This window comes from Pollachius pollachius (assembly GCF_949987615.1).
Source record: "Pollachius pollachius genome assembly, chromosome: 14".
NCBI lineage: Eukaryota > Metazoa > Chordata > Actinopteri > Gadiformes > Gadidae > Pollachius > Pollachius pollachius.
The window spans coordinates 75,081-101,223 of record NC_136947.1 but is presented as its reverse complement, the minus strand read 5'-3'; the positions used below and the strand labels follow the sequence as shown (position 1 = coordinate 101,223).

Sequence of the window (26,143 nt, the reverse complement as noted above, 5' to 3'; positions counted from 1 at the left end):
TGCTCAGGGTTAGCTCAGGGCTGATGGGGCGTCGAGGGACGTCGCCCACGTGACTGTGAATGCAGCGATTGGTCCAGTGCAGATGTGACATCAGCGAGCTGCTCCCCCCCTCCCTTCCTCTCCCCTCCCCTCCCCTCCTGTCTCTCCCTGTCTTTCTGAATATCTCTCTATCTCTCGCTGTTTTTTCTCTCCCTCCCTGCTTCGCCTCCCTCAGCATCCTCCCTTGACAGAGATGGCGTGTACTGGCGCTTGTAATAAGTCGTCCGGGGCCTAGTGCTCACCGAGGAAGGGTCCCCTACCACCCGTTATTCGTCTCAAGGAGCCTCGCTGGATTTATATTTCTCCTGGCGTCCACCTGCCCCGCAGTCCGCCGGTTTATGGGAGCCGGGATCTTGGGGTTGCGAGGGAATCGACGCCGACCTTCGCTGGAGCGCGGTGGTGCAAATTAGCTATGCCAAGCCTCGGCATCCTATAACCATCTGGATATCTGGGGTTTCCGCCTATCCGTCCATCTGTCTGGTCTGTCCGTCTCCCCCCACCGCCACAGCGTGCGGGGGCAACACAGGAATGAAAATCTGCGATCATGATGCAAGGTAAACTAATGTCACCTTCCTTCTTTTCCTTTTTTTTGCCTTGTTTTCCTCTCCCCTATCCCATCCCGTCCGTTGGGTCGGAGGGGGGGGGGGGGGGGGGGTAGTGGCTAGGAGCCCCACTGGCGTGGACTCTCGTGCCCAACTGCTCCGGGGCTTTTGGATCATCTCGGTTAGTGAACGGCCCCATCATGACGCGACTCTTGTGGGATGTGAAGTGTGAGACGGATGGATGGAGCGACATATAGGCCCTAATGTAGAAAGATGTGATGATGGTAAGACGGAGAAATTGTGAGGGATAGATGGACTAGTAGATAGAAGAGATAGATAGATATAGAAATTGATAGATTGATGGAGAAATATATGTTTATAGATAGATAGATGGATAGCAGAAGAGGTTATGATATGGAGCCTACCACACTGTGCTAGATTGTGTAGCACTGAAGTACTGCGTGGGTAGGTTGTGCACGTGAACGTGTAGTACTGTGTGTATGTTTAAGCTACAGTGTGTGTGTGTGTGTGTGTGTGTGTGTGTGTGTGTGTAGGTCTGGAGGGAGGTCTGTGTGTGACCGTTGTGTTTAAGGGAGACACGGCACCACGCTAACAGCTGTATAGGAACCTAACCCACTCGGAGCGGGCCTGGGTTTGATGCCCCCTGTCCACAGACTGCCTGGTCTGACCTCCCACTGCCTACTGCTGTCTGACCTGTCTCTCTATTCACTGTCTGACCCCTACCTGCACCTGAAAGACCTGTCTCTCTATTCACTGTCTGACCCCTAGCTGCACCTTAAAGACCTGTCTCTCTATTCACTGTCTGACCCCTACCTGCACCTTAAAGACCTGTCTCTCTATTCACTGTCTGACCCCTACCTGCACCTGAAAGACCTGTCTCTCTATTCACTGTCAGACCCCTACCTGCACCGGAAAGACCTGTCTCTATATTCACTGACTAACCCCTACCTGCACCTGAAAGACCTGTCTCTCTATTCACTGTCTGACCCAACCTGCTCCTTTATGACCTGTCTCACTATTCATTGTCTAACCTAACCTGCTCCTTTATGACCTGTCTCACTATTCACTGTCTAACCTAACCTGCTCCTTTATGACCTGTCTCACTATTCACTGTTTAACCCAACCTGCTCCTTTATGACCTGTCTCACTATTCACTGTCTAACCCAACCTGCTCCTTTATGAAACGTCTCACTATTCAATGTCTAACCCAACCTGCTCCTTTATGACCTGTCGCACTATTCACTGACTAACCCAACCTGCTCCTTTATGACCTGTATCACTATTCACTATCTAACCCCTATTTGCTCCCTAATGATTTTTCTCACTATTCACTGTCTAACCCCTATAGACTCCTTAATCACTGTTCACTGTCAAGAATTGCCAGCCTTGAGAACCTGTGCAGAACAGCACAGGTTCTCAAGGCTGACTCTGAAACCCACAATACTGGGCTTTTGGGTTCATTCATGGCAGGATTGTAATGGAGAATAGTGGCTATTAATAGCCAAAGACCCGAGGTCAACATGACATGCTATTCAAGTCACCTCAAACGGCTAATCCCGTGTCCACACACACACACACACACACACACACACACACACACATACACACACACACACACACACACACACACACACACACACACACTTGTATATCTCCATGTGTGTAAATAACCAACATGGATCCAAGAAATACTAGGGTGTTGATGTGTGTTGCGTTCTTTACAGATGGCTGATTCTATTGAGGTTAGGGATTTGCTTGCCCGACAATGGCATTCTGCAGGATACCTGCATATTTGCAATTTGAAAGAAATGTTCGTTTAATAATGCCCTCTTCTATAAAGTTCTGCTGTGCACAAAGGTTTTATGACATATATTATTATATATTATAGTGGATATTTTCTGGTTTTATGCTCATGGAATCTAGAGACCAAAGCCGGTATCAGTTCAAAAATAATAATACAAAGTTACTGAGCTGCCACCAAATCAAGTTTTACCAAATTACTTTAGAACTCTTCAACTTTAGAAATATAATGTTTCTGGTCAGAACTCTGCTCTTTCCTATTTACTATTTACCGTTGCCCATTTTCCATTGGAGCAGGTGCGAGGGGCGTGGTCAGACGCTGTCAAATCCCATGTCAAACTAGGGTGCGCAGCCAATAGAAAAAGACCACTCTGGGAAAGCGCTTTTAGCTGGGAAGTAACATAGAGAATTCCCCCCGTCAAACAACTTTATACAAGTTATAAAAAAAACAACAGAGAAATGTTTGCTCACACTTTGTGGACCCAAACAGAACTGTTCGCAGTTAACAAAGTGACTTTAGGGGTTACTTCCCCTTTAAACAGCAGGCAGGCTTTAGAGGACATGTTGCTCATGGATTGACTACAGGTAGTCTCCTCTGCACAGATTTGGGGAATTGGACCCACTACACACGGAACCTAACTATTTATTTATTTATTTGATAGGGACATTGCTCATTAGCAGTACCAGAGTTAGCTATTAGCTTGTGTATGTCTGTAGTCCCTTTACTGCGTGTCATGTTCTCAGCTAGCCCCACCCCAGGGGGCTGTCATCATCACCGTCCCTCCCGCTCTGAGGGTCTCTACACCCAGGCAGGGTGGCCTTTACCACGGCCCCCCCGTCCAGCGGCTCATACATCACATGCCCTGAGATGTCCGCTAGTGCACGTGCTCATGGACTGCTTCCCCCCCCCCACGCACGCACACACACACACACACACACACACGCACACTGGGCTTTGAGACACATCACTGTGCCTCAAAGCCCAGTTTGCAAAACACAGTTTGCTAACCAAGCGATTCTTAGCATGTTAGCACCTAGCATACTCGTATATACTCGTATGTCTGAATTATTGGTAAGATACGTAGTCTGGATGTTTGTAGTGTTGGTCAGGGATGGCTAGTATGTCAGAAGTGATGTTAGTAGTAGTGTGTAGTATTGTTGTGTGTAGCATTGGACCCAAATAACCTGTTCTCAAGAGTCACATCCCGTTAAACAATTTGATTTTATAGTTTCATCCTTCAGCTACATTTTGGACCTGTGTTGCCTGTCTGTGTGTGTGTGTGTGTGCATGTCTGCATGTTTGATAGTAGCCAGTACGTTAACCTGGTTAAATTATTCCACACAGACTAAAACAGACTTCAGTAGAGCCAGGGACTTTAAATAAAACATCACAGTGAAGTTAGAGAGGCAGACTGGAGACGCGCTTCTCAGGCCAACCTGCTAAAGTACCGGCCCCCCCATCGGCCCGGACCCAGCCCCCCCCAGGAGGGCTGGGTGGGGGTGGGTGGGGCTGGGTGGGGGTGGGTGGGGTGGGGGTGGGTGGGGGTGGGGGTGGGTGGGGCTGGGTGGGGTGGGTGGGGTGGGTGGGGGTGGAGTCTCACTAATGGAATGCCGTTTGAATTGATCACCCCTCTGCCGGTCAGGACTCTGCTGTTGGGCTCACTCACTGTGATTGCTTCTACATCTGGATAATGGGATTTTTGATTTCCCGCCCATTTTCTTGGGGATGTGCGTGTGTGGGGGGGGATCGTGTTTTCCTCTTTTGATTGTCCTTCACTTTATTCATCTGGGACAGGGGCAGGTGGGCTCAATACTTTTGCAATCCTGACTCTCTCTGTCTCTCTCTCTCTCTCTGTCTCTCTCTCTCTGTCTCTCTCTCTCTCTCCGTCTCTCTTCTCTCTCTCTCTCTCTCTCTCTCTCTCTCTCTCTCTCTCTCTCTCTCTCTCTCTCTCTCTCTCTCTCTCTCTCTCTCTCTCTGTCTGTCTCTCTCCGTCTCTCTCTCTTTCACTCTCTCTCTCTCTCTCTCCTGACTCTCTTCCTTCCCTTCTACTTCTGTCTCTCTCTCTCTTTCTGTGCCAGGACTGAAAAACCGAACGAGGAAGGCTTTGGGGTTACGGAAGAGAGACAAGGACTCGGACTCCACGTGAGTTTCTCTGCTTGTGGCGTGCGCCCCTGAACCTCAGCGCACTTTAACCTACGAACACCAGATTAATGCACAACGTTTCCAACGCCGCCACGCCCCTGAGCTGGCCAGCCTGGCGCCGCGCTGCTGCATGTGCCATGACGTTGTTACCGTGGTGACACTCACATTTGTCTCGTCTCTCCCTTGACCCGTAGGAGCTCACCTGACAAAGAAGGAAGTGGAAGTGGCGGGAAGAAAGGAAGCGTGAGTACATTTAAAAATGGAGGACGAAATTTGTCTGAAAACTGCTTTTCAGTCTTTCGATTTGTTTTGGGCCAGTTATGACCCAAAGGAGGGTTGAAAGAGAGAGGGATGACGTATAGCCCACATATAGACCACAGTAGGGATTCAAACCCTTGGTCGCTAAGAGGTATATAACCCACATTGTTAGTGCACTAGCATGTTGGGCCCAGTTGTGTCGGCCATGTTTGGTTCGCTGTTGGTTCTATAGGCTCGGGTTGTGTCGGCCATGTTTGGACCGCTGTTGGTTCTTAAGGCTCGGGTTGTGTCGGCCATGTTTGGACCGCTGTTGGTTCTATAGGTTCGGGTTGTGTCGGCCATGTTTGGACCGCTGTTGGTTCTATAGGCTCGGGTTGTGTCGGCCATGTTTGGACCGCTGTTGGTTCTATAGGCTCGGGTTGTGTTGGCCATGTTTGGTTCGCTGTTGGTTCTATTTGCTCGGGTTGTGTCGGCCATGTTTGGACCGCTGTTGGTTCTATATGCTCGGGTTGTGTCGGCCATGTTTGGACCGCTGTTGGTTCTATAGGCTCGGGTTGTGTCGGCCATGTTTGGACCGCTGTTGGTTCTATAGGCTCGGGTTGTGTCGGCCATGTTTGGACCACTGTTGGTTCTATAGGCTCGGGTTGTGTCGGCCATGTTTGGACCGCTGTTGGTTCTATATGCTCGGGTTGTGTCGGCCATGTTTGGACCGCTGTTGGTCCTTTAGGCTCGGGTTGTGTCGGCCATGTTTGGTTCGCTGTTGGTTCTATAGGCTCGGGTTGTGTCGGCCATGTTTGGACCGCTGTTGGTTCTATAGGCTCGGGTTGTGTCGGCCATGTTTGGACCGCTGTTGGTTCTTAAAGCTCGGGTTGTGTCGGCCATGTTTGGTTCGCTGTTGGTTCTATAGGCTCGGGTTGTGTCGGCCATGTTTGGACCGCTGTTGGTTCTATATGCTCGGGTTGTGTCGGCCATGTTTGGACCGCTGTTGGTTCTATAGGCTCGGGTTGTGTCGGCCATGTTTGGACCGCTGTTGGTTCTATAGGCTCGGGTTGTGTCGGCCATGTTTGGACCGCTGTTGGTTCTTTAGGCTCGGGTTGTGTCGGCCATGTTTGGACCGCTGTTGGTTCTTTAGGCTCGGGTTGTGTCGGCCATGTTTGGTTCGCTGCTGGTTCTTTAGGCTCGGGTTTTAAAGTCTCCTGCTTGCTGTGGGTAATTCTGTCGTTGTTAGCATGCCCGTGTTAGAGCTGGGGATTGTATTGATCTAAAATGGATATTGTGATGGGAGACTGCCTCTAGGGTTACAGTAGTTTGGTTGGATCACAATACACTTTATTTCCTCTTGGTAATGAATGCTGGATACAGATACAGTACAGTAAAAGGAATTGAGTCAACGGTTAATTAAACTAGACTGATTAAGACACATTTGTTGACTCATTCTTACTTTGTTCAGTCTAATAGATTATTGAACCTGTTTCTCAAAACAGGTTTTTGTTACAGTAAAGAGATGATAACCTGAAAGACCACTATTGTTAAATGATTGTTACCAGTATATATGGGTTCTTTGTGTGAGTCACACAGAATCCATCACACAGCTCCGGTACATTGTGAATGCTAACTGCCAAATGTGCTAATCCCATTCTTGTACATAGCAGCGACGCAAAGCAATCAACACCTCCATTTTGGAAGCATAGGAGCATTGCAATGTTAGTTATTGTGTTGGTAGTAATGTTTTTATTAGTTATTGTGTAGCTATTCATCGTGAAATGTTTTGTCATGATGTGGAGACATTGCTTTGTATGAAACTGCCACAGTCTTTCTCCTTGGAGATGTGGCCAGATAGAGTCTTCATTTGCACTAAGATACTCGGTTTATCTGCGTTAACTTAAGATTTATTAGTAAAGTATTACAACTCTCTTGAGTCCTCTCAATATGGCAGACAACCATAAATCCCATGATGCATTCTAATGTACAAGCCCTATTGATTCACCATCACTAACATCTTCTGTCTTCTTCTGAATAGAAAAAGGCAAACGGGGCTCCCAATGGCTTCTACGGGGAGATCGACTGGGACAGATATGTAAGTCATTCAAGCCCTCTTCCCTCTACCTCCACCTCGTCCTGAGTGGGCAGAAAAGTCATGCGTGTTCTCTGATGGTGGCCGAATGTTGCAGCCATTGTGAACATCATTGTGGGTTTGAAAGACATGTCAGTAATGTTCCATGAAGGAAGTGACCTAGATTATAAGTTTCGGTTTGTGTTTTATTTGGCCTGCTGACAACATCTGAGTGACATACAGTCAACATAAGTCGGCATGGAGGAAATGGAGTTGAGCTGGTTAGCGTAACTATGCTGCAGTGAGTAACGTTTGTCTCCTCCTATTTCGTCTTCTCCTATCCTCCTCTCCTCCCTCCTCTCCTCCTCTCCTCCTCTCCTAAATCTCCTCCCTTCTCTCCCCTCTCCTCCTCTCCTCCCTTCTCCTCCATCTCCTCCCTTCTCTTCCCCTCTCCTCCTCTCCTCCCCTCCTGTCTCCTCCTGTCTCCAGGCCTCTCCAGACGTGGACGAGGAGGGCTTCAGCCTCCGACCGGGGGAGGAAGGAGAGAGTATCCTTCAGCCGTCCTGCAGACCATTAGCTTAGCTTAGTTTATCTTATCTTAGCTTATTTTAGCTTAGTTTAGTTTAGCTTGGAAGGCAGTGGACCTGTCTGACAGAGTGACCCATTGAACCAGCGCTCTTCAGAGTTAAACGGGGCTTAATCAATAGACCCCCCTAACCACCTCCACTACCACCCGCCCCTCTTCCCCTGTGGTTCATACCCCTGTGAGGAGGGCTACCTCTGGGGCAGCGGGAGAGAGAGGGCTTGGTTCATTCCCATTGAACCAAGCTCAGTTTTTCCATGGAAGAACAGCATCACAACTCCTGTCACCCATCTCTTAAATAGAGGATTGATTTGTTATAGTAGTGAGCACTTCAGAATGAGTTGTTTATTAAAGATAGGGCTGAGTGGGAATTTAAATTAGATTTTTTCTCTTGAAGTCAGTGGATAGTCAGAGATTTATCAGGTGGATGTTTGGTATTAATTATTAAAGAGAAGAGTTTGAAGAATCGGACCCGAGTTCTTGGGTAAGATGACACCCACTCAGATCCTCTCGGGACGAGACTGGTCGCTCAGACAGACAGACAGACAGACAGACAGACAGACAGACAGACAGACAGACAGACAGACGGGGTAAGGGTTGAGGCAGCTCAGGGTCAATCAGGTTCAGTTTAACACTTTTCAATTCAAGCTGAGTTTTAGTAAAGCCAGCTTTGGCTTAAGAAGGTCTTTGATTTAAGCAGTTTATTTCCAGATGGAATTTCATCCGTTTCAGTGCGAGTTTCATTCAGAGTTCTGGATTCAGATGTTTTTAAATACGGAGGGGGTTTGAGGCGCCTTTAGTTTCAGGACGGCGGCCGTGCCGCTCCCGGCGTTCCCGTTGACCTCTCCCTGACCCCGTGTGAAGCAGCTTCCAGGGCCAAGCAGTTCTTCTCCTCCAGCGAGTCGGAGGACGAGGAGGAGAGCCGGAGGAAGTTCAAGATCAAGATCAAGCCGCTGGTGTCGGAGAGCGTCCAGCGTGGGGCGCCGTCGGTCGACGAGCTGAAGGCGTCCGTGGGGGGGCTGGCCCTGTCCCCCGCTCTGGTGAGGGCTCTGATTGGTTTGATGCGTCAGACCTCCATACATCTCTGAGTTTAGCTACTTCTAAACTCAAAGGGAACAACCCAATTCCCACAACCTTCCCACAATGTACTGAGATTACGTTTAATCTCAGTAAACTCCAGTTTACTGAGATTTCGTTTAATCTCAGTAAACAGTAGTTTACAGTAAACAGTAGTTTACTGAGATTACGTTTAATCTCAGTAAACGGTAGTTCAGCTTCAGAATACGGTCTCTGGAGCGGCCAGCTCGTGAGAACAAAACGACGCGACTCTGGAGGAAACAGATGAAGCAGATGAGGGCAACGCGATGCATTGTGGGAGAGCAGTCAGAAAAACAAGGTGGGCGGGATCTATCGAGATCTGTTGTCCCCCTCTCAGCGGAGACCCTGAGCTAGTCGTGAAACGACGTTGTGGCCGTAGCTTATGGGTACCTCCTGGTGTAACCACCATGAGTACAACGCCCACACGCTTTCTCCCAGCTACGCTTTTCCGCTTCATTTCCGCTGACGATGAAAATAAAACCACTGCGAGAGCGTGGAGGAGTAATCTGCTGATGAGGTTGTTTGTTTGTAAGACCCATCGTCATCGTCTTCATCACATTAGATCAGATCACCGGCTTTCACCGCGTTTGTGGCGAGAAATCGCATTTGTGGTCGGCGCGTCTAATCCCAGATTCAGAACCGTGAAGGCAGGCAGCGCAAGAGAGCCACTGAAACACGAGGCTCTTCAGCGCAGAGCTCCACCTTACCCCGGCCTGTAGTAGCCTCTGTAGTGTAGGACAGGATCGCAACGACGCACTGAACACAGAGCGAACACTTATACACAACCTGCAGAGCCACGTTTTGGTATTCACTGTGACCTGTTCAATATGAGTCATCCTCTTCCTCTCTTCCTGTCTGTCTGTCTGTCTCTCATCCTCTCTCTCTCTCTGCCATCCCTCTTGTAGAAAAGAAGTCCGGTAAGACCTTTGCTTCGTTTCTTCTGCCTTCTGGTTTTGTGTGGGTGAGAGTGAGAGAGAGATTGGGTGAGGTTGAGTGAGAGTGAGTGAGAGTGAGTGAGATAGAGAGAGAGAGAGAGACAGTGAGAGAGAGAGAGACAGTGAGAGAGAGTGTGAGAGAGAGAGAGAGAGAGACAGTGAGAGAGAGAGAGAGACAGTGAGAGAGAGTGAGAGAGAGAGAGAGAGAGAGACAGTGAGAGAGAGAGAGAGAGAGACAGTGAGAGAGAGAGAGACAGTGAGAGAGAGTGTGAGAGAGAGAGAGAGACAGTGAGAGACAGTGAGAGAGAGAGGTGGTGACTGTAGACCTCTCTAACCAGTTGGTTCTCTCTTACCTCCTGCTGTTCTCAGAGACGAAGCCCGGTGAGTCTGCCCCCCCCACCCCTTGCTTTTCCTCACGCGTTCCGTAGCCGGTGTGTGTGTTGTGTGTGTTGTGTGTGTTGTGTGTGCTGTGTGTGTAGACCAGTGGTCCTAAACCCGGGGTCACGCTGGAACCATAAGTGGGTCACAGCATGGAACCAGATTGATTGTGGGTTGGCCACAATCAATTGTTGGATAAAAACTCTTGTGCAAACCTACCTGCCTTTTCTGATTGGTCGTTAAGTGACCAATAGACCATAGTGTGTTTGAAGAGTGGAAAGTGCAATACTGCACTATTGATTATAAATAAACACAGAGAAATTATAATTATATCTCCCCTTTCTGACACGGGGATGAAAACCTATTGCATGTTTTATCCGCTGTGACACTAAATATAAGATGGGTCCTGGGGGCCCCGCCTGAGAGCAGTCAGTGGCCCCGGTGTGAGAGCAGTCGGGCCCCCGGGGTGAGAGCAGTCGGGCCCCCGGTGTGAGAGCAGTCGGGCCCCCGGGGTGAGAGCAGTCGGGCCCCCGGTGTGAGAGCAGTCGGGCCCCCGGGGTGTAGCTCAGGTATGTGTTGCTTCAGGTTTCAAAGTGTGTGCTCCTTTTGAATGGCCCTGTCTTTCTGTTTGTTACAGGGTCAGATGAAGAGGAATCTATCTTGTAAGTACTCTCACAACATTCACTCCTTATAATTACAAAAATGTAAAGCTTACCCTGGCGTCCGTTCTGGTTAACACTGGCTGTGGTCGTAATGTCCCAAGCAGGGGACCCGGCAAATGTTTCCTTTTCCCTGGCGTGTGCGTCTGCCCCCCCTCCGATCAGACAGATCTCCAGCAGACCCTGCCCGGTTCCGGCCAATCACAACCGTTTATGTGTAATGGGGCCGGCTTCACACCATGAGTGCACAGAGGAGCGGCCTTTGGCAGCGCTGTGGGGGCCTCTGCGTCATCAACCAGTGTCACACGTTCCGCTGCTGTGATTGGTTGTGGGTCGATCCAATTATGTCCAGAGGCATTTTGGTCTGCGCCCTTGGAAATGGAAAATGAACGGCGGGGTTCCAGACTAGTATGCGTTTGTGAATAGGTCTGGTGATGTCAGGCTTCTAGTTCCCCGACCCCCCTCTGAATATGTGGTGTTGATCTGCTCTCTCCTGTCTTGGGGACAGGTGAGGAGATCGCCCGGCCCAGACGATCCACTCCCACACCCAGCCCTGCTCCTGACAACCCCATGTGAGCCTTTCACCTCTTTACTGGGCCTTACTCCCCTCATCCTGGTCCTAAACGCTAGCTGGGTGGTGGGAACTGAGCGGGAGATGACACATTCAGTTCCGTCCCACCCAGCTGTTGTGAGGGGACAGTTGGTCTAAACTAACACAAGTTTCTACTTTTGAATGTTTTTCATAGCTTGTTTTTTTACAGAAATTAAGGAAATAAACTCAGGTGGGTGAAATCTTTGAATTGGTTCACGTTTAGGATGTAATGTATTTATCGATGTTTCCCTCCAGTGACAGACTGCACCAGAACGTTCCCACCTTCTTTGGGCTTCCTCCAGAGCCAAGCTACCCCACGTACGACGGTCAGTAACACAAGCACCCTGCATAGCACCCTGCATAGCACCCTGCATAGCACCCTGCATAGCACCCTGCATAGCCCCGAGCACCATGCATAACACCCTGCATAGCACCCTGCATAGCACCCTGCATAGCACCCTGCATAGCACCCTGCATAGCACCCTGCATAGCACCCTGCATAGCCCCGAGCTTAGGTCCGCTCCTTGCTCCTGCAACACGGTTGGAGCGTAGAGCAGGGACACCGAAAGAGACTCTACAAAGGATCTATTGTCTCTAGGGGGCAGGGTAGGGTGGTTGTTAGGGTGTTGTCAGGCGGAAGGAGTTCCAAGGTCTGCTGGATACTGCCTAAGAACCCTTGAGCAAGTTGCCTAACGCAGAGTTCTCCAACCTGCGGTACTGAGGGTTCTAAAGGTGCTATGTGGGAATGGAACCTTGAAATAGACAAATTTTCAATGATAGAAAAATATATAAATAATAATTGAACATAAATATATTATGATAATATTGTTGAGGAAATAAAGTATCATAGGTTGTTATTATTTAAAAAACAGTGTCAAATATCTTTAAATACTTTGATAAGAGCTAGGAAGGATCCCGGTGGTACTGTAGGTGTAGATAGAGGTTAGGGGTCGAGGGGGGGTAGATAGTAACCTGAGGGGTTAAGGGTCGAGGGGGGGTAGATAGTAACCTGAGGGGTTAAGGGTCGAGGGGGGGTAGATAGTAACCTGAGGGGTTAAGGGTCGAGGGGGGGGAAGATAGTAACCTGAGGGGTTAAGGGTCGAGGGGGGGTAGATAGTAACCTGAGGGGTTAAGGGTCGAGGGGGGGTAGATAGTAACCTGAGGGGTTAAGGGTCGAGGGGGGGGTAGATAGTAACCTGAGGGGTTAAGGGTCGAGGGGGGGTAGATAGTAACCTGAGGGGTTAAGGGTTGGGAATTGATTAGAATTTAACGATTCCGATTCTGCTTATTGATTCTCTTATCGATTCTCATTGGTTGAGAAAATAAGTACAAATGTGTTTGTTTGTATTAACTCGTTTTAATATCTGATCAGAAGTGCGTATAGTATTGTTGTCTTGTGTTGTATTGTGTCTTTTGGAATATTAACAGTGCTCATTTGCATTCAACTTGTAACAAAATTCAACTGACATAAAAAAAAACAAAGAAGTCTTCTGTAGAGACGGTGGATCGGTTATAGAAGGTAATAAGGTTATTCATTTTAATACATGAATTCAGTTACGTATTCATTCCACATTATGATAACAGTGCTATATAGCACTGTTATCATATATATGCTGTATATATATGATAACAGTGCTATATAGCACTGTTATCATATATATGCTGTATATATATGATAACAGTGCTATATAGCACTGTTATCATATATATGCTGTATATATATGCACACATTCGGCATTAATAACAGAGGCGCCCCTGTAGCTCCGCGTCTGCTTGGCTCACTTGCGTCGCTAGTTAGTAGCTAGTTAGTAGCTAGTTAGTAGTGAATCAAACACACGACACTCCTGCAAATGAATTGCATGCTGTGTAGCCAAATGTTTCTGCATATTGGTGGTAGTTCCCCCCCCCCTTTGACCAAACTTTACAATTGTTGCAAATGGCCATATTGTCGTCTTTTCGCGTGAAATACAACCAAGCTTTAGAGCGCTTCTGTTCTGAACCAAACAAAGCAGCGTGTGTGGGACCTCGTGACGCATTTGGAACGACCGGAACCGATAAGCGGAACCGTTAAGCAGGCATGCTAACCATTCCAAGGAATTGGTTCACTGGGCACCGGTTCTGAACAAGAACCGGTTCTCGGTTCCATCCCTATGGGGGGGTGTGTCTCACTGGTGTGTTTGACGCAGTGGTGCCCGGGGACGCGTGGGGGGAACCGCCCAGACCGGAGCCTGAGACCTCCTACAGCAGGGGCTTCCCCATGGGAGGTAGGACCCGACCCCCAGGTCCCTGACCCCCAGGTGACCCCCAGGTGACCCCCAGGTCCCTGACCCCCAGGTGACCCCCAGGTGACCCCCAGGTGACCCCCAGGTGACCCCCAGGTCCCTGACCCCCAGGTGACCCCCAGGTGACCCCCCAGGTGACCCCCAGGTGACCCCCAGGTGACCCCCCAGGTGACCCCCAGGTGACCCCCAGGTCCCTGACCCCCAGGTCCCTGACCCCCAGGTGACCCCCAGCTCCATCCCACCGACCCTTTATTCTGTAACTGCTGCTTTAACCGCCTGCCTGTGTTTCAGCCCCTCCCCCTCTGCCTCCAAAGAACCTCCCGTCCTCCGGTCGCTATGGTTACCCCTCGGACCCCTGCGGTAAAGCCTCTGTTTCCTGAGTGGTTTCCCAACCCTTCATTTGGAGAGATGACTTTAACGTCTCCTTACCGTCCCCTCCAGTCCACCCACCGAAAGGAGGAGGGGTCTCCCGAAGCTCCGCCCCCATCTACCTGAACATCCAATCGCCTGTCTCCTTCCAAGACTCCCCTGACGAGGTGTTCGGCGACCCCCCCCCGCTGGGCGACGACGCGGCCGCCTCCCGCTGGGTGACCTTCAGCAGCGAGAGACCGCCCCCCCCGGAGTCTCCGCCCCCCTCCACCCCCTCCACCCCCTGCCTCTCGCCCGGCCCGCCCCCCAGCGAGCCGCCCCCCTCCCCCCCCCCCCTTCTCCTCTGACGGGTCTCCCCCCTCGCCCCCCCCCTTCTCCCACTCATCGCCCCGCCCCTTCTCCCCTCAGTCTCCTCCCCCTTTCTCCCCTCAGTCTCCTCCCCCTTTCTCCCCTCAGTCTCCTCCCCCTTTCTCCCACCAGTCTCCTCCCCCTTTCTCCCGTCAATCACATCAGGCCCCTCCCCCTTTCTCCCATCGGTCTCCTCCCCCTTTCTCCCGTCAATCACATCAGGCCCCTCCCCCTTTCTCACATCAGGCCCCTCCCCCGTTCTCCCATCGGTCACCTCCCCCTTTCTCCCCTAAGTCTCCTCCCCCTTTCTCCCCTAAGTCTCCTCCCCCTTTCTCCCCTAAGTCCCCTCCCCCTTTCTCGGCGAGGTCGTCTCCCCCCTGCCCCCCCCCAGACCAGCCTGCGCCCCCTCTCCCTCCCGACTTCTCCCCCCCCGCCCTCCCCTCGGGGGGGTTGGACGAGGAGGCCTTCGACGAGGAGGTGCGGGAGCTGGCGCGCTACGCCTCGCCCCCCCCCCCCCTCCAGCCCTGCCCCCACCAGCCCCGCCCCCCCGCTGCCGGCCGAGCGATGGTCACCGTGGCGACCGGGGGTCCCATCCCCGCTGGTCCTGGGGGGGAAGAGGACCCCCGACGCAGCCTCCCTGAGGGACGAGCTGCCGGACGCAGCGGGGTCTCCCAGGGAGACGACCCCCCCCAGGGAGACGGCCCCCCCCAGGGGCACGCCCCCGCTGCCCCCAGCCACCTACCGGTCCTTCATGTCGTCCCCGGGACCGTATTCTGGCAGCGGTGAGTGTGGACCGCTGCACTGTTTACCTCAACTATTCACTTTCACTTTCACTTTCAGTTTCACTTTCACTTTCAGTTTCACTTTTACTTTCAGTTTCACTTTAAATACAAGATTTCTAAACAGAAACGTATTTTTTAACCATGACCCTTTTAATTGGAAATCTTTCATTTGCATTCAAATTTTTCTGTTTCCCTCCTCCTGCTGCTTGTTTGATGTCAATTTAATAGGAATTTGATTCCTAGCACTTCTCTTTGGAGTTCAGTCACATAATAACGGGGACTGGGCTCACTTGACACACTTCTTAAGAACAGCCTGTTATCGGACTTACTGCCAATACTGTTTAGCAAAACAGTCGATGCCTTAAATTAAGGGGTTGCTGCTTCCGCACAATGTTTCAAGTTATTGAAGGAGTGGAGTTTAAATTAGGGAGCACCAGCTGTGGTTTTCAAAACTGATTACATTTAATAAATTGCAATGACATACCTCAACTATGAAGCAGTCAAAATCTGTCCGTTTTTTTTCCCCTCTCTCTATAATTCAGCCAGACAAACAAAAGCTATAGTGTGTAATTGTATCTTACCATTGGGCAACAATGTTTTACTGTTTTCCCTACAATCTAATTTACACAAATCAAAGTGACCTATCGTGCCAGATAATGTTATAGCAGAACATCAAGGTGAAGATCGCACAGATTCTGGGCCAGGAAACCAGAAACTGTAAGGGTATGGGTTTCGCCTAGCCTGGCTCCGCCCGCCTAAGTACTTCCGCTCAATTTGAATTCCCTTCAGTACTAGGTCTGGGACTGCGGTATGGTAGTGGGTTTTCTCCGTCTAAATGTTGTGCGTCCAATCAGCGAACAGAGGGAGTGGCTGAGACCAATGACGTTAAAGTCAGCTCTCGTTTACGGACATCTTCACGCACAGTGTTTGGTTTGTCTACAGCCTGCGCGCAACGTGATTCCCGGCCAAACGTTAGCGATTGGTTATGGCAGATCCAGATTGGCCCTGGGCAGATCCAATAGTTTTAAACTTCAACAGACACCCGCCTTCAAGTGAGTTAACGTTTGTCAATTGAGAAGGTCAAGACTCTCTGTATAAATGAAATGAAGAACGAGAGTCTGGTAGGACCGGACTAGGTTTCGCCTTGTTTCCTGTTTTGTTTGAGATATTCAACCGATGAAGACTCATTTGAGCCAGTGGATGAAACCTTGGGAAGCCTGTACACTGTAGAAATGTATTTCTCCAGTGTCCAGTCTACACGGCGTTGTTTTAAACCTTTACAGACTCTTTTACAGTTTGCTACCGCTGGCCAAGTTTGTGTTGGCCGATTACGCACTTCCAGATCAGCGACATGATTGGTTGAAGAAAGCATTAAACTTAAGAAATGGGCCGCCCCGTTCAGCCAGATCTCGTCCACTGTCAGACATTAGATTACTAATCAATCAGTTGACAGCCATCATTAATCCCGTTCTGAGGTATGAATGAAGGTACTGGTTGTTATTTCAGACGGTCTCTGTGTTCCAGGCCCGTCGTCTCCAGCACGGCCAGCTACTCCTCAGTCAGCAGGGAGTCCTGTTCCTCCTCCTCCTCCCCCTCGCCCCTCCTCACGGCCAAAGCTGCCCCCTGGGAGGCCCATGGCAGACCTGGTGAGGAGCTGCTCTCCTCCCCTCCTTCCTTCCCTCATCTGCTTCCCTTGCTCCTTCATTTCCTCCGTATTTCTCTTCTCTTGATGCTTTCCTTCAGTGATTCGTTCTCTAACGGTTCCCTCTGTTCGTTGTGATATCTGTTTTCTATTCTATTCTACATCTAGCCTCCAGGTCACTCTGTTACAGCATGGTCTCTACAATAATCAGCCTGTGGGAACTTTTTAGTGTCTTTTTAAATGTACTTCTTTCTATTTTGCTCTATCTCTACTAGTTCTGTCTGAACGAACTGACTTCCTCATAGCTGTCCTCTGTGTGTGTGCCTGCGTGTGTGCCTGTGTGTGTGCGTGTGTGTGTGTGCGCCTGTGTGCCTGTGCCTGTGTGTGTGTGTGTGTGTGTGCCTGTGTGTGTGTGTGTGTGTGCCTGTGCCTGTGTGTGTGTGTGTGTGTGTGTGCCTGTGTGTGTGTGTGCCTGTGTGCCTGTGTGTGTGTGTGTGTGTGTGTGTGTGTGTGTGTGTGTGTGTGTGCCTGTGTGTGTGTGTGTGTGTGTGTGTGTGTGTGTGTGTCCCCAGGTGCGGCCCTTCAGCCCCCCGGTGGCCCCCCTGCCCCGGGCGGAGAGCTCCTCCTCCATCTCCTCCGCCGCCTCCACCCCCACCCTGGGGAGGGAGCTGCTGTCCAACACAGGTACTGGTCTGACCCAGTACTGACCAGTACTGACCAGTACTGACCAGTACTGACCAGTACTGACCAGTACTGACCAGTACTGACCAGTACTGACGGGCTGACCCAGTACTGACCAGTACTGACCAGTACTGACCAGTACTGACCAGTACTGACCAGTACTGACGGGCTGACCCAGTACTGACCAGTACTGACCAGTACTGACCAGTACTGACCAGTACTGACGGGCCGGTCTGACCCCACCGTGTCCCCTTGGACCCGGTGGGGGCTCAGTGGGTAGGGCCGTACCATTAGGCTCAGCGGGTAGGGCCGTACCATTAGACTCAGCGGGTAGGGCTGTACCATTAGACTCAGCGGGTAGAGCCGTAGGGCCGTACCATTAGACTCAGTGGGTAGAGCCGTAGGGCCGTACCATTAGGCTCAGCGGGTAGGGCCGTACCATTAGGCTCAGCGGGTAGGGCCGTACCATTAGACTCAGCGGGTAGGGCCGTACCATTAGACTCAGCGGGTAGAGCCGTAGGGCCGTACCATTAGACTCAGTGGGTAGAGCCGTAGGGCCGTACCATTAGACTCAGTGGGTAGAGCCGTAGGGCCGTACCATTAGGCTCAGTGGGTAGGGCCGTACCATTAGGCTCAGCGGGTAGGGCCGTACCATTAGACTCAGCGGGTAGGGCCGTACCATTAGACTCAGTGGGTAGAGCCGTAGGGCCGTACCATTAGGCTCAGTGGGTAGGGCCGTACCATTAGGCTCAGCGGGTAGAGCCGTAGGGCCGTACCATTAGGCTCAGCGGGTAGAGCCGTAGGGCCGTACCATTAGGCTCAGCGGGTAGAGCCATAGGGCCGTACCATTAGGCTCAGCGGGTAGGGCCGTACCATTAGGCTCAGCGGGTAGGGCCGTACCATTAGACTTAGCGGGTAGAGCTGTAGGGCCGTACCATTAGACTCAGTGGGTAGAGCTGTAGGGCCGTACCATTAGGCTCAGCGGGTAGGGCCGTACCATTAGACTCAGCGGGTAGGGCCGTACCATTAGACTCAGTGGGTAGGGCCGTACCATTAGACTCAGCGGGTAGGGCCGTACCATTAGGCTCAGCGGGTAGAGCCGTAGGGCCGTACCATTAGGCTCAGTGGGTAGGGCCGTACCATTAGACTCAGCGGGTAGGGCCGTACCATTAGGCTCAGCGGGTAGAGCCGTAGGGCCGTACCATTAGGCTTAGCGGGTAGGGCCGTACCATTAGGCTCAGCGGGTAGGGCCGTTCCATTAGGCTCAGCGGGTAGAGCCGTAGGGCCGTACCATTAGGCTTAGCGGGTAGGGCCGTACCATTAGGCTCAGCGGGTAGAGCCGTAGGGCCGTACCATTAGGCTTAGCGGGTAGGGCCGTACCATTAGGCTCAGCGGGTAGAGCCGTAGGGCCGTACCATTAGGCTCAGCGGGTAGAGCTGTAGGGCCGTACCATTAGGCTCAGCGGGTAGGGCTGTACCATTAGGCTCAGCGGGTAGAGCTGTAGGGCCGTACCATTAGGCTCAGCGGGTAGAGCTGTAGGGCCGTACCATTAGGCTCAGCGGGTAGAGCCGTAGGGCCGTACCATTAGGCTCAGCGGGTAGGGCCGTACCATTAGGCTCAGCGGGTAGGGCCGTACCATTAGGCTTAGCGGGTAGGGCTGTACCATTAGGCCCAACTCCGGGCTGACTCCTGCCGCTGTCTGTCTGACTGATCATAAAGTATAAAAATACAACAAAACAAAAATAACTACTGGTTCCATGCACAGTGGCGCCTCTGAAAAGGTCAACTTTGCCGCCCTGGATTGACGGGCGTTTGTTTTCAGAGGGCTGCTTCATATTTATCCGTCGTAATGTGGTCATGGCCTCCAGCTCCCAGTCCCGAGCGACAGCACATTCACCAATCTGTGAATCAGTTCAACGAACAAACCACTGATCAGTGATCTGCTGGCTGTTGGGTGAGCTCGGCGTGTCTCTATCTCACAGGGCGCTGCTCTCTCCCCTCTCCCTGGTATGGCACGGCCTGGCCAACAGCCATACACCGCAAGGAGGCCCCGCTTGCGTTCCATCTTGTGTCATCATGTGTAATGTGTCACTAAAATTGCCTTTGGCATACTTATTGCCTCCTGCCAACACTAAGTATATGTTGACCAGATCTGAAACTAGAGCTTTATGTTCTTGAGCATCATCACCATCAGCATTGTCGTCGTCATCATGTGTTTTCCTTTTTTTCTTGTCTCTCATTCGTTCTCGCTCATTCCGTGATCCTCCCCTGTCACATCTGGCCAATCAGAGCGCTGGCAGCCCCTGGTGTGGTTTGACAATGGCAGGTTTTATTTAGCCTTTGAAGGTGAGTCGAGCCAACGTATCGTAGCAGCAAGCAGGGTGTGGACAGAAACCATTGTAGATCCCCTCTGACATACCAATACCAATCCTTCCCACCATGCCGTTCTAGAATCTTGATCCTTGAGTCTACAATCTAGAAGCCTGATTCAGGAGTATTTGTTTCTCACAGCCCTTGCGTGTCCACAGTCTCAAATCCCTGGCTAACGGTCCAGCTAGCCATTTAGCTAAAAGTGTATGAGTAAAGAAGTTGAATCTGTGTGTGTGTGTTCTGTGTGCAGGCTCGTCCAGGGGTCCCAGCCCGCTCACCATGGGTGTCCAGGACACTCTGCCGGTGGCGGCCGCCTTCACAGAGACCATCAACGCGTACTTCAAAGGCGCCGACCCCAGCAAGTACGCTAACATGCTCCCTTGCTACTGCGTTTTGTATTTAACATACGCTAATGCTAACATGCGCAGATGCTAACATGCCCAGATGCTAACATCCACCGATGCTAACATGCTCTGATGCTACCATCCACCGATTCTAAAAGGCTGATGCTAACATGTTGATGCTAACATGCACCGATGCTTACAGGCGGACGCTAACATGCTCTGATGCTAACATGCACCGATGTTAACATGCTCTGGTGCTAACGTTCTTACAACAAACTGGTAGAGTTCAGTTGATGTATGCAGAGCCATCAGGATGATTAAAAAACAACAATTTAAAACATAGGAAATAGGGTTCTGGTTATTCAATTCTAAAAGACTACAATTTGCTTCTGTCACAAATTGAATACTCGGTATATACTTAAAACACAAACCTCTCTACCCTAATTCATTTTGCAGCCACTTTTATCGACAGAGCAATTGACACTGAATTCAGATGGAGGCCAAGGCTGCTAACCTTGGAGAGCTAACCGATGAGCCACTGGACTACACCAGACGGTTACACTTCAAGCGATACCAATTGTATTTTTCAGTCCCACACAGGCAACGGTGGGCGTCACATCAGAAGTATAGGGCAGTGTTGAAGACTGAGATAGTGTTAAATGAAGTGTGTTAAATAAAGTTTCCATAACCCTGTGTCTGGTCCCAGGTGTGTGGTGAAGATCACCGGGGAGATCGTTCTGTCGTTCCCGGCGGGCATCACCAGGCACTTTGCCAGCCAGTCCACCCAGCCCATCCTCTCCTTCAGCATCAGTAACTACCACCGGCTGGAGCAAGTGCTGCCTAACCCACAGCTCCTCTGCTGGTAGGAGGAGACCTCTGCACGAGACACACAGCCTGGAGAGACATGTATACTGTCCAACACGCACACACTGTCCATGTCTGTCCAACACGCACACACTGTCCATGTCTGTCCAACATGCACACACTTTCCATGTCTGTCCAACACGCACACACTGCCGATGTCTGTCAACCACACTCAGTGTCATACATACACAAACACACACACACTGTCAAACACACAGACACACACACACACTGTTAGACACACACACACACACTGTCAAACACACACCTGACCTGTGTTCTCTTCCAACTCTCTGTGATGCCTCAGTGATTCAACGACAGACACTGTGGAGAGCAAGGAGTTCTGGGTAAACATGCAGAACTTGATGAGTCATCTGAAGAGGGTGGCGGAACAGAAGCCCCAAGCAACGTACTACAACGTGGACATGATCAAGTACCAGGTCAGCTGTCTGAGGTCCTCTCTACCTACCTATCCTAAACACCAGGGCAGCTGTCTGGCTGCCTGGCTGTCTGTCAATTGATCAGTTTGTCTGTCTGTCAGCTGATTGGTTTGTCTGTCTTTCTCTCTGTCTCTCAATTGATCGCTTTATCCGTCAATCTATAATTTGATTGATTCGTCTTTCTATTTATTGATCTGGAGAGGACCAGGTCTGTCTGTCTGTGTCTGTGTGTGTGTCTGGCTGTCTGTGCCTGTGTCTGTCTGTGCCTGTGTCTGTCTGTCTGTGTCTGTGCCTGTGTCTGTCTGTGTCTGTGTCTGCGTCTGTCTGTCGGTGTCTGTGTCTGTCTGTGTCTGCGTCTGTCTGTCTGTGTCTGTGTCTGTCTGTCTGTGCCTGTGTCTGTCTGTGCCTGTGTCTGTCTGTCTGTGTCTGTGTCTGCGTGCCTTCTGTGACCCCCTGTTCCACCCTGCCCCCTGTGTGTGTGTGTGTGTGTGTGACCTGTGACCCCCTGTTCCACCCTGCCCCCTGTGTGTGTGTGTGTGTGACCTGTGACCCCCTGTTCCACCCTGCCCCCTGTGTGTGTGTGTGTGTGACCTGTGACCCCCTGTTCCACCCTGCCCCCCCAGGTTGCGACGGAGGGGATCCAGTCCACCCCGCTGAACCTGGCGCTGAGCTGGCGCGGCGACCCCGGCAGCACGGACCTGAGGATTGACTACAAGTACAACAGCCACGCCATGGCGGCCCCCGCCCCGCTGCACAACATCCACTTCCTGGTGCCGGTGGACGGGGGCGCGGCCAAACTGCAGGCCATGGTCCCCCCGGCCACCTGGTGAGGAGACTGGGGGGGTGCCTCCTTCTGCTCTTTCTTTAATTTGCGGTGAGGTTAAAGGACTGCTCTTCTGGGTATTAATGAAGTCTGTTTGGCTCTCAGGAACCACGAGCAGCAGACCATACTGTGGAAGATACCCAGTCTCTCCCCCAGGTCTGAAAATGGAGGTACAGTCAATCGTTACATTCTTTTCCGTGTTATGAATATAATTTTTCGGGACATTTTAAGATAAATGTTATTGAGAATGAATGTTATTAAGAGCAATCTATCTATTTGTGCTATTCCTATTGGACTTGCTTCTTCGTGAAATATTTTGTGCATATGTTTATTCCAAAAGCTTTTGTAATGTCTTCATAATACACATACCACAAAACCGTCATAGTGTATCCTGAAGTCTCCGTTGACATTGATGAATAATCAATGAGCCTGGCACGCCCTGCGGGTGGAGGCAAGCGCTCAAATGGGGAAGCACTTAGTTTGGTATTAATGCATGAAATAAACTAAAATAAAAAGTTTTCCAAACAACCTTTAAAACCTGCCTCTGCGCGTCCATAATCGCTCTGTAAATACCATCGATAGGACACATTATGACGAGCAGAAAAGACCGCTCCAACCAACCATTCCTAAAATCTGAGGGTGTGTGTGTGTGTGTGTGTGTGTGTGTGTGTGTGTGTGTGTGTGTGTGTGGCACAGAACATCTAGCCTTCCCGTTGGCGGTTGTCCATTTTCTCGCTGTTCTCATCACTGGTCCTCTCCCACAGACCAGTGCACCAGCGGTGGTTCACTGGTCCTCTCCCACAGACCAGTGCACCAGCGGTGGTTCACTGGTCCTCTCCCACAGACCAGTGCACCAGCGGTGTACTGGTAGAAGGGGCCGGTGATTGAGTCACATAGCTTGCTCCAGACTAACGTCTGTTTCCGGTCAGGAGTAGGGGCTCTACTGGGCCGGTTCCAGTTAACAGGGGGCCCCAGTAAACCCTCCCAGCTCGCGGTCCAGTTCACCAGCGAGGGAAGCACGCTGTCGGGCTGTGACATCCAGCTGGTGGGATCGGGCTACAGGCTGTCCCTGGTCAAGAAGAGGTTCGCTGCAGGTCAGTCTGCCATTCAACCAGACCCCATCTGCGTTTCTTTTATTATATGAGGGTTTTCGTAAAGTTGTATTAATTGCATGAATATATTAATCGCTTTTTGGCCATTAGAGGGCAGAAAGAAACTCCAAAATGTTTTCCAAACTGACAGCTAATCCTCATTACCGTCTACCAAGCCACTGAGCTAAAGACGCATTGTTAGCTCCAAACACCTGACCGCTAGGCCACTCCTCCCTTGGGTATGGCCTTATGTGGGACTATGGGATGTAGCCATGTCCCAGGACGGTGGTTGGATGATACAGTACTCTACGAGTAGAATAGTATGACTGTATCTTAAAAGCAGGTATTTTAGTTAGAGGTATAAAGAGGGGAAAAACAATTGGTGTAAATGGAAACCCTGCCAAATTTGGGCCTGCAAACAGAGTTATCTTTATTGAAAGCTTTGATATTCTCCACACTGACTCGCAGCGTCTTTCCTCTGCCTCGCAGGTAAATATCTGGCGGATAACTAGTGGACATGGTCTGAAATAAAGCCAGGAGAATGGATGACTAGTGGACGTGATCTGGAATAAAGCCAGGAGAATAAATGACGAGTGGGACCGCGGCGCGGAGAAGAGAGGCTGGCTGTTGACATCCCATCTTCAGAGCACACGACCGCAGATGCACCTGCCGAATTGTGAACCTTTTATTTAGCTTTTGTTCAGCCGCTGTGGAATTACTTGAGTACAATCAAACACGATCGCACACACACAGACACAAACCGACACGCAAATACAGAACTACTCACAGATGCACTCAAGAAAACAACATATAGATGTTTCAGTTGTTTCAGGCGAGTACAAATGGTCCTTATAGTGGTACCAATAACTGGTACATTAGTGATGTTTTCATTTGTTGGAGATCATTTCCGTCCCCAAAATATTGTTGATGGATTCATACGGAGATCCGGCCATAATTACCTTCAGCTTTTAGTTTATTTCGCTGGTTGTCGGATGACTTCAATAAATAATAGCCTAATCATTTCTAAAACATACTCAACCATGAGCCTTATTTTTCTCCCGGCCATCGTGGTTCTCAAGCTAGCAGGATGGGTGAGACTGCTCCCCCCCCCCCCCCCCTCGCTAGCGCTTAGAGCCCAAGGTGGAACCAAGACGGCCGCTAGGTAAATAAGGCCGTTAACATCGGTAGCAGCTTGTGGCTACACAGATACCTGCTAATGAAGTGCAATGAGATCCATGGCTAATAGTTTAAACTGCCACTTCGGATCTGAGTTAATTCATCTTCGGGACGTCATCTTTCTCTTGCTACTTAAACAGGACATTGAATCGTTTAATTTGTATTTATATATAGAACAATATCATGATCAGGGATAGTCTTCATCCATCGTTTACGCCCACTAGAGAAGTTTACTCACTAAGTTTGTTTTCATCATTTATTAATATTGTATACGTCTATGAATTAAATTAGATTAAATACAATTAAACCACTGGCTAAAAATATGAGCAAAAAATATATACAATGACTAATGGAAAGAAAAACTGATGGATCAACATGAAAATAATGATTGAGTGGTTGCTCTCAACATGAAGCAGATAAGCAGCGTAATAATAATACCTTCCGTAATATTGACCCTCGGTATGTGAATCCCCGACGTGCCTCTGGAAGGGCAACGCTTTGAAAGGAAGACCTTTTCCTCAGGTGTTGGGTTGTTTTATTATTTGTGAATGGTGATGAGTGACAGCTTAGCTAAGTCCATGGATTTGAATGGATCTGAGCTCCTGCAACAAGCTGGAAGAGGGAGAGGGAAGACTCGGCAATCAACAGAGCAGCACTATACATGTCCCCTCGTCCTCCTTGTCTTGTTTTTCTTTCTGGTTTTTCCACCGTGTGGAGTAAATAGTTGTTTTTATCATTTTCTAATGGCAATATTTAAATGTGTAAAAAATGTACATACGATAAAAAAGCAGTATGTTTAAAAAAAGTGATCTCTTTGAACATATGGATGTGTCTTTGTGGTTGTCAGTTGAGTTTCTATATTAACCGTTCATAATGCATCAAGTTTCTGTGACGACACATGTCCCTGCATCTTCACATAGGCGTATTATTTAAGTGTGGATTTCTTGTGAGAAAAAAAACTAAACGTACAAACAAAGTAAACCGCAAATGTGACTTTCCAAATGAAAGTAATATTCCAAATGTCACTGCATGAAATCTGCATCAGACTGTGTTTGTCCTTACCATGGTTAACATTTCAACCCTGGTCCAGCTCCAAGAAGTTCTCATCCATTTCCAAATGGTTCTGACTTCCCTTCCAAAGTATTCTGATGCCATTTCCAAAGGGTTCCGATGCCATTTCCGTAATTTCCACACTTAACTGCAGTCGAACCAGGGTTTGAAGGGGGAACTGCCCATGATCTGTAGCCCTACACTGGTTGCACCTTCACAATCCAACTCTTTGCGCCGTTATTTTGGCATGCACTCATTAATATAGCATCTCATGTTATGTCTGTAGGTTGTTGGCCATACATGCTCTCTCCATGTCTTTTTAATTTAATTCAGTCTTTGAAGTCATGAAACACAAACTGTCACACATCCTTTGTTATGAAGAAGTCAGAGAATTGCCTGTTTCAGAATAAATGCATTGGCTTGAGATAATAAATGAGAGAAATTTCATTCTAGGATGTTTAGATGTATGGATTTCACTTCCAATCTTTTTTTTAAGCTCTACTAGTCTTTGCAAAATAATGGTTAAACACAGTAGTTCAAAGATTTCCTGTTAATTATTTATTTTTTGTTTTACATCTGCCAATGTTTGACTTTATTTTGGGGCTCTTTCTTGTATGTATTTTGAACTAATGTACCCTGTGTTTAATTCAGTGCATAATACACAGAATATGCAAACATTTCATGTAAATTTCCCATCCAAAGATTTTGAGAGTAAATAAATATATAAAAAGTAAATATATACCTGTTTCACTTGGTAATAAAGAAGGAAAATGTTGGTCA

General features: G+C 49.7%; 1 protein-coding gene across 1 annotated transcript; it reads left to right on the top strand.

Annotated features, from left to right (window-relative positions):
* Positions 1-207: 207 nt before the first annotated feature.
* On the top strand, positions 208-26,143 carry LOC307086126 (SH3-containing GRB2-like protein 3-interacting protein 1). Its single transcript, XM_079751185.1, is given in 24 exon segments — positions 208-593; positions 4,482-4,545; positions 4,740-4,788; positions 6,824-6,880; positions 7,346-7,403; positions 8,304-8,479; positions 10,488-10,512; positions 11,018-11,081; positions 11,357-11,427; positions 13,288-13,365; positions 13,675-13,743; positions 13,825-14,075; positions 14,395-14,616; positions 14,618-14,882; positions 16,407-16,528; positions 17,097-17,208; positions 19,495-19,551; positions 19,826-19,937; positions 20,626-20,781; positions 21,091-21,223; positions 21,847-22,049; positions 22,152-22,216; positions 22,976-23,140; positions 23,627-26,143. Coding segments are annotated over 24 exon segments (2,607 nt in total). The 5' UTR covers positions 208-583; the 3' UTR covers positions 23,650-26,143.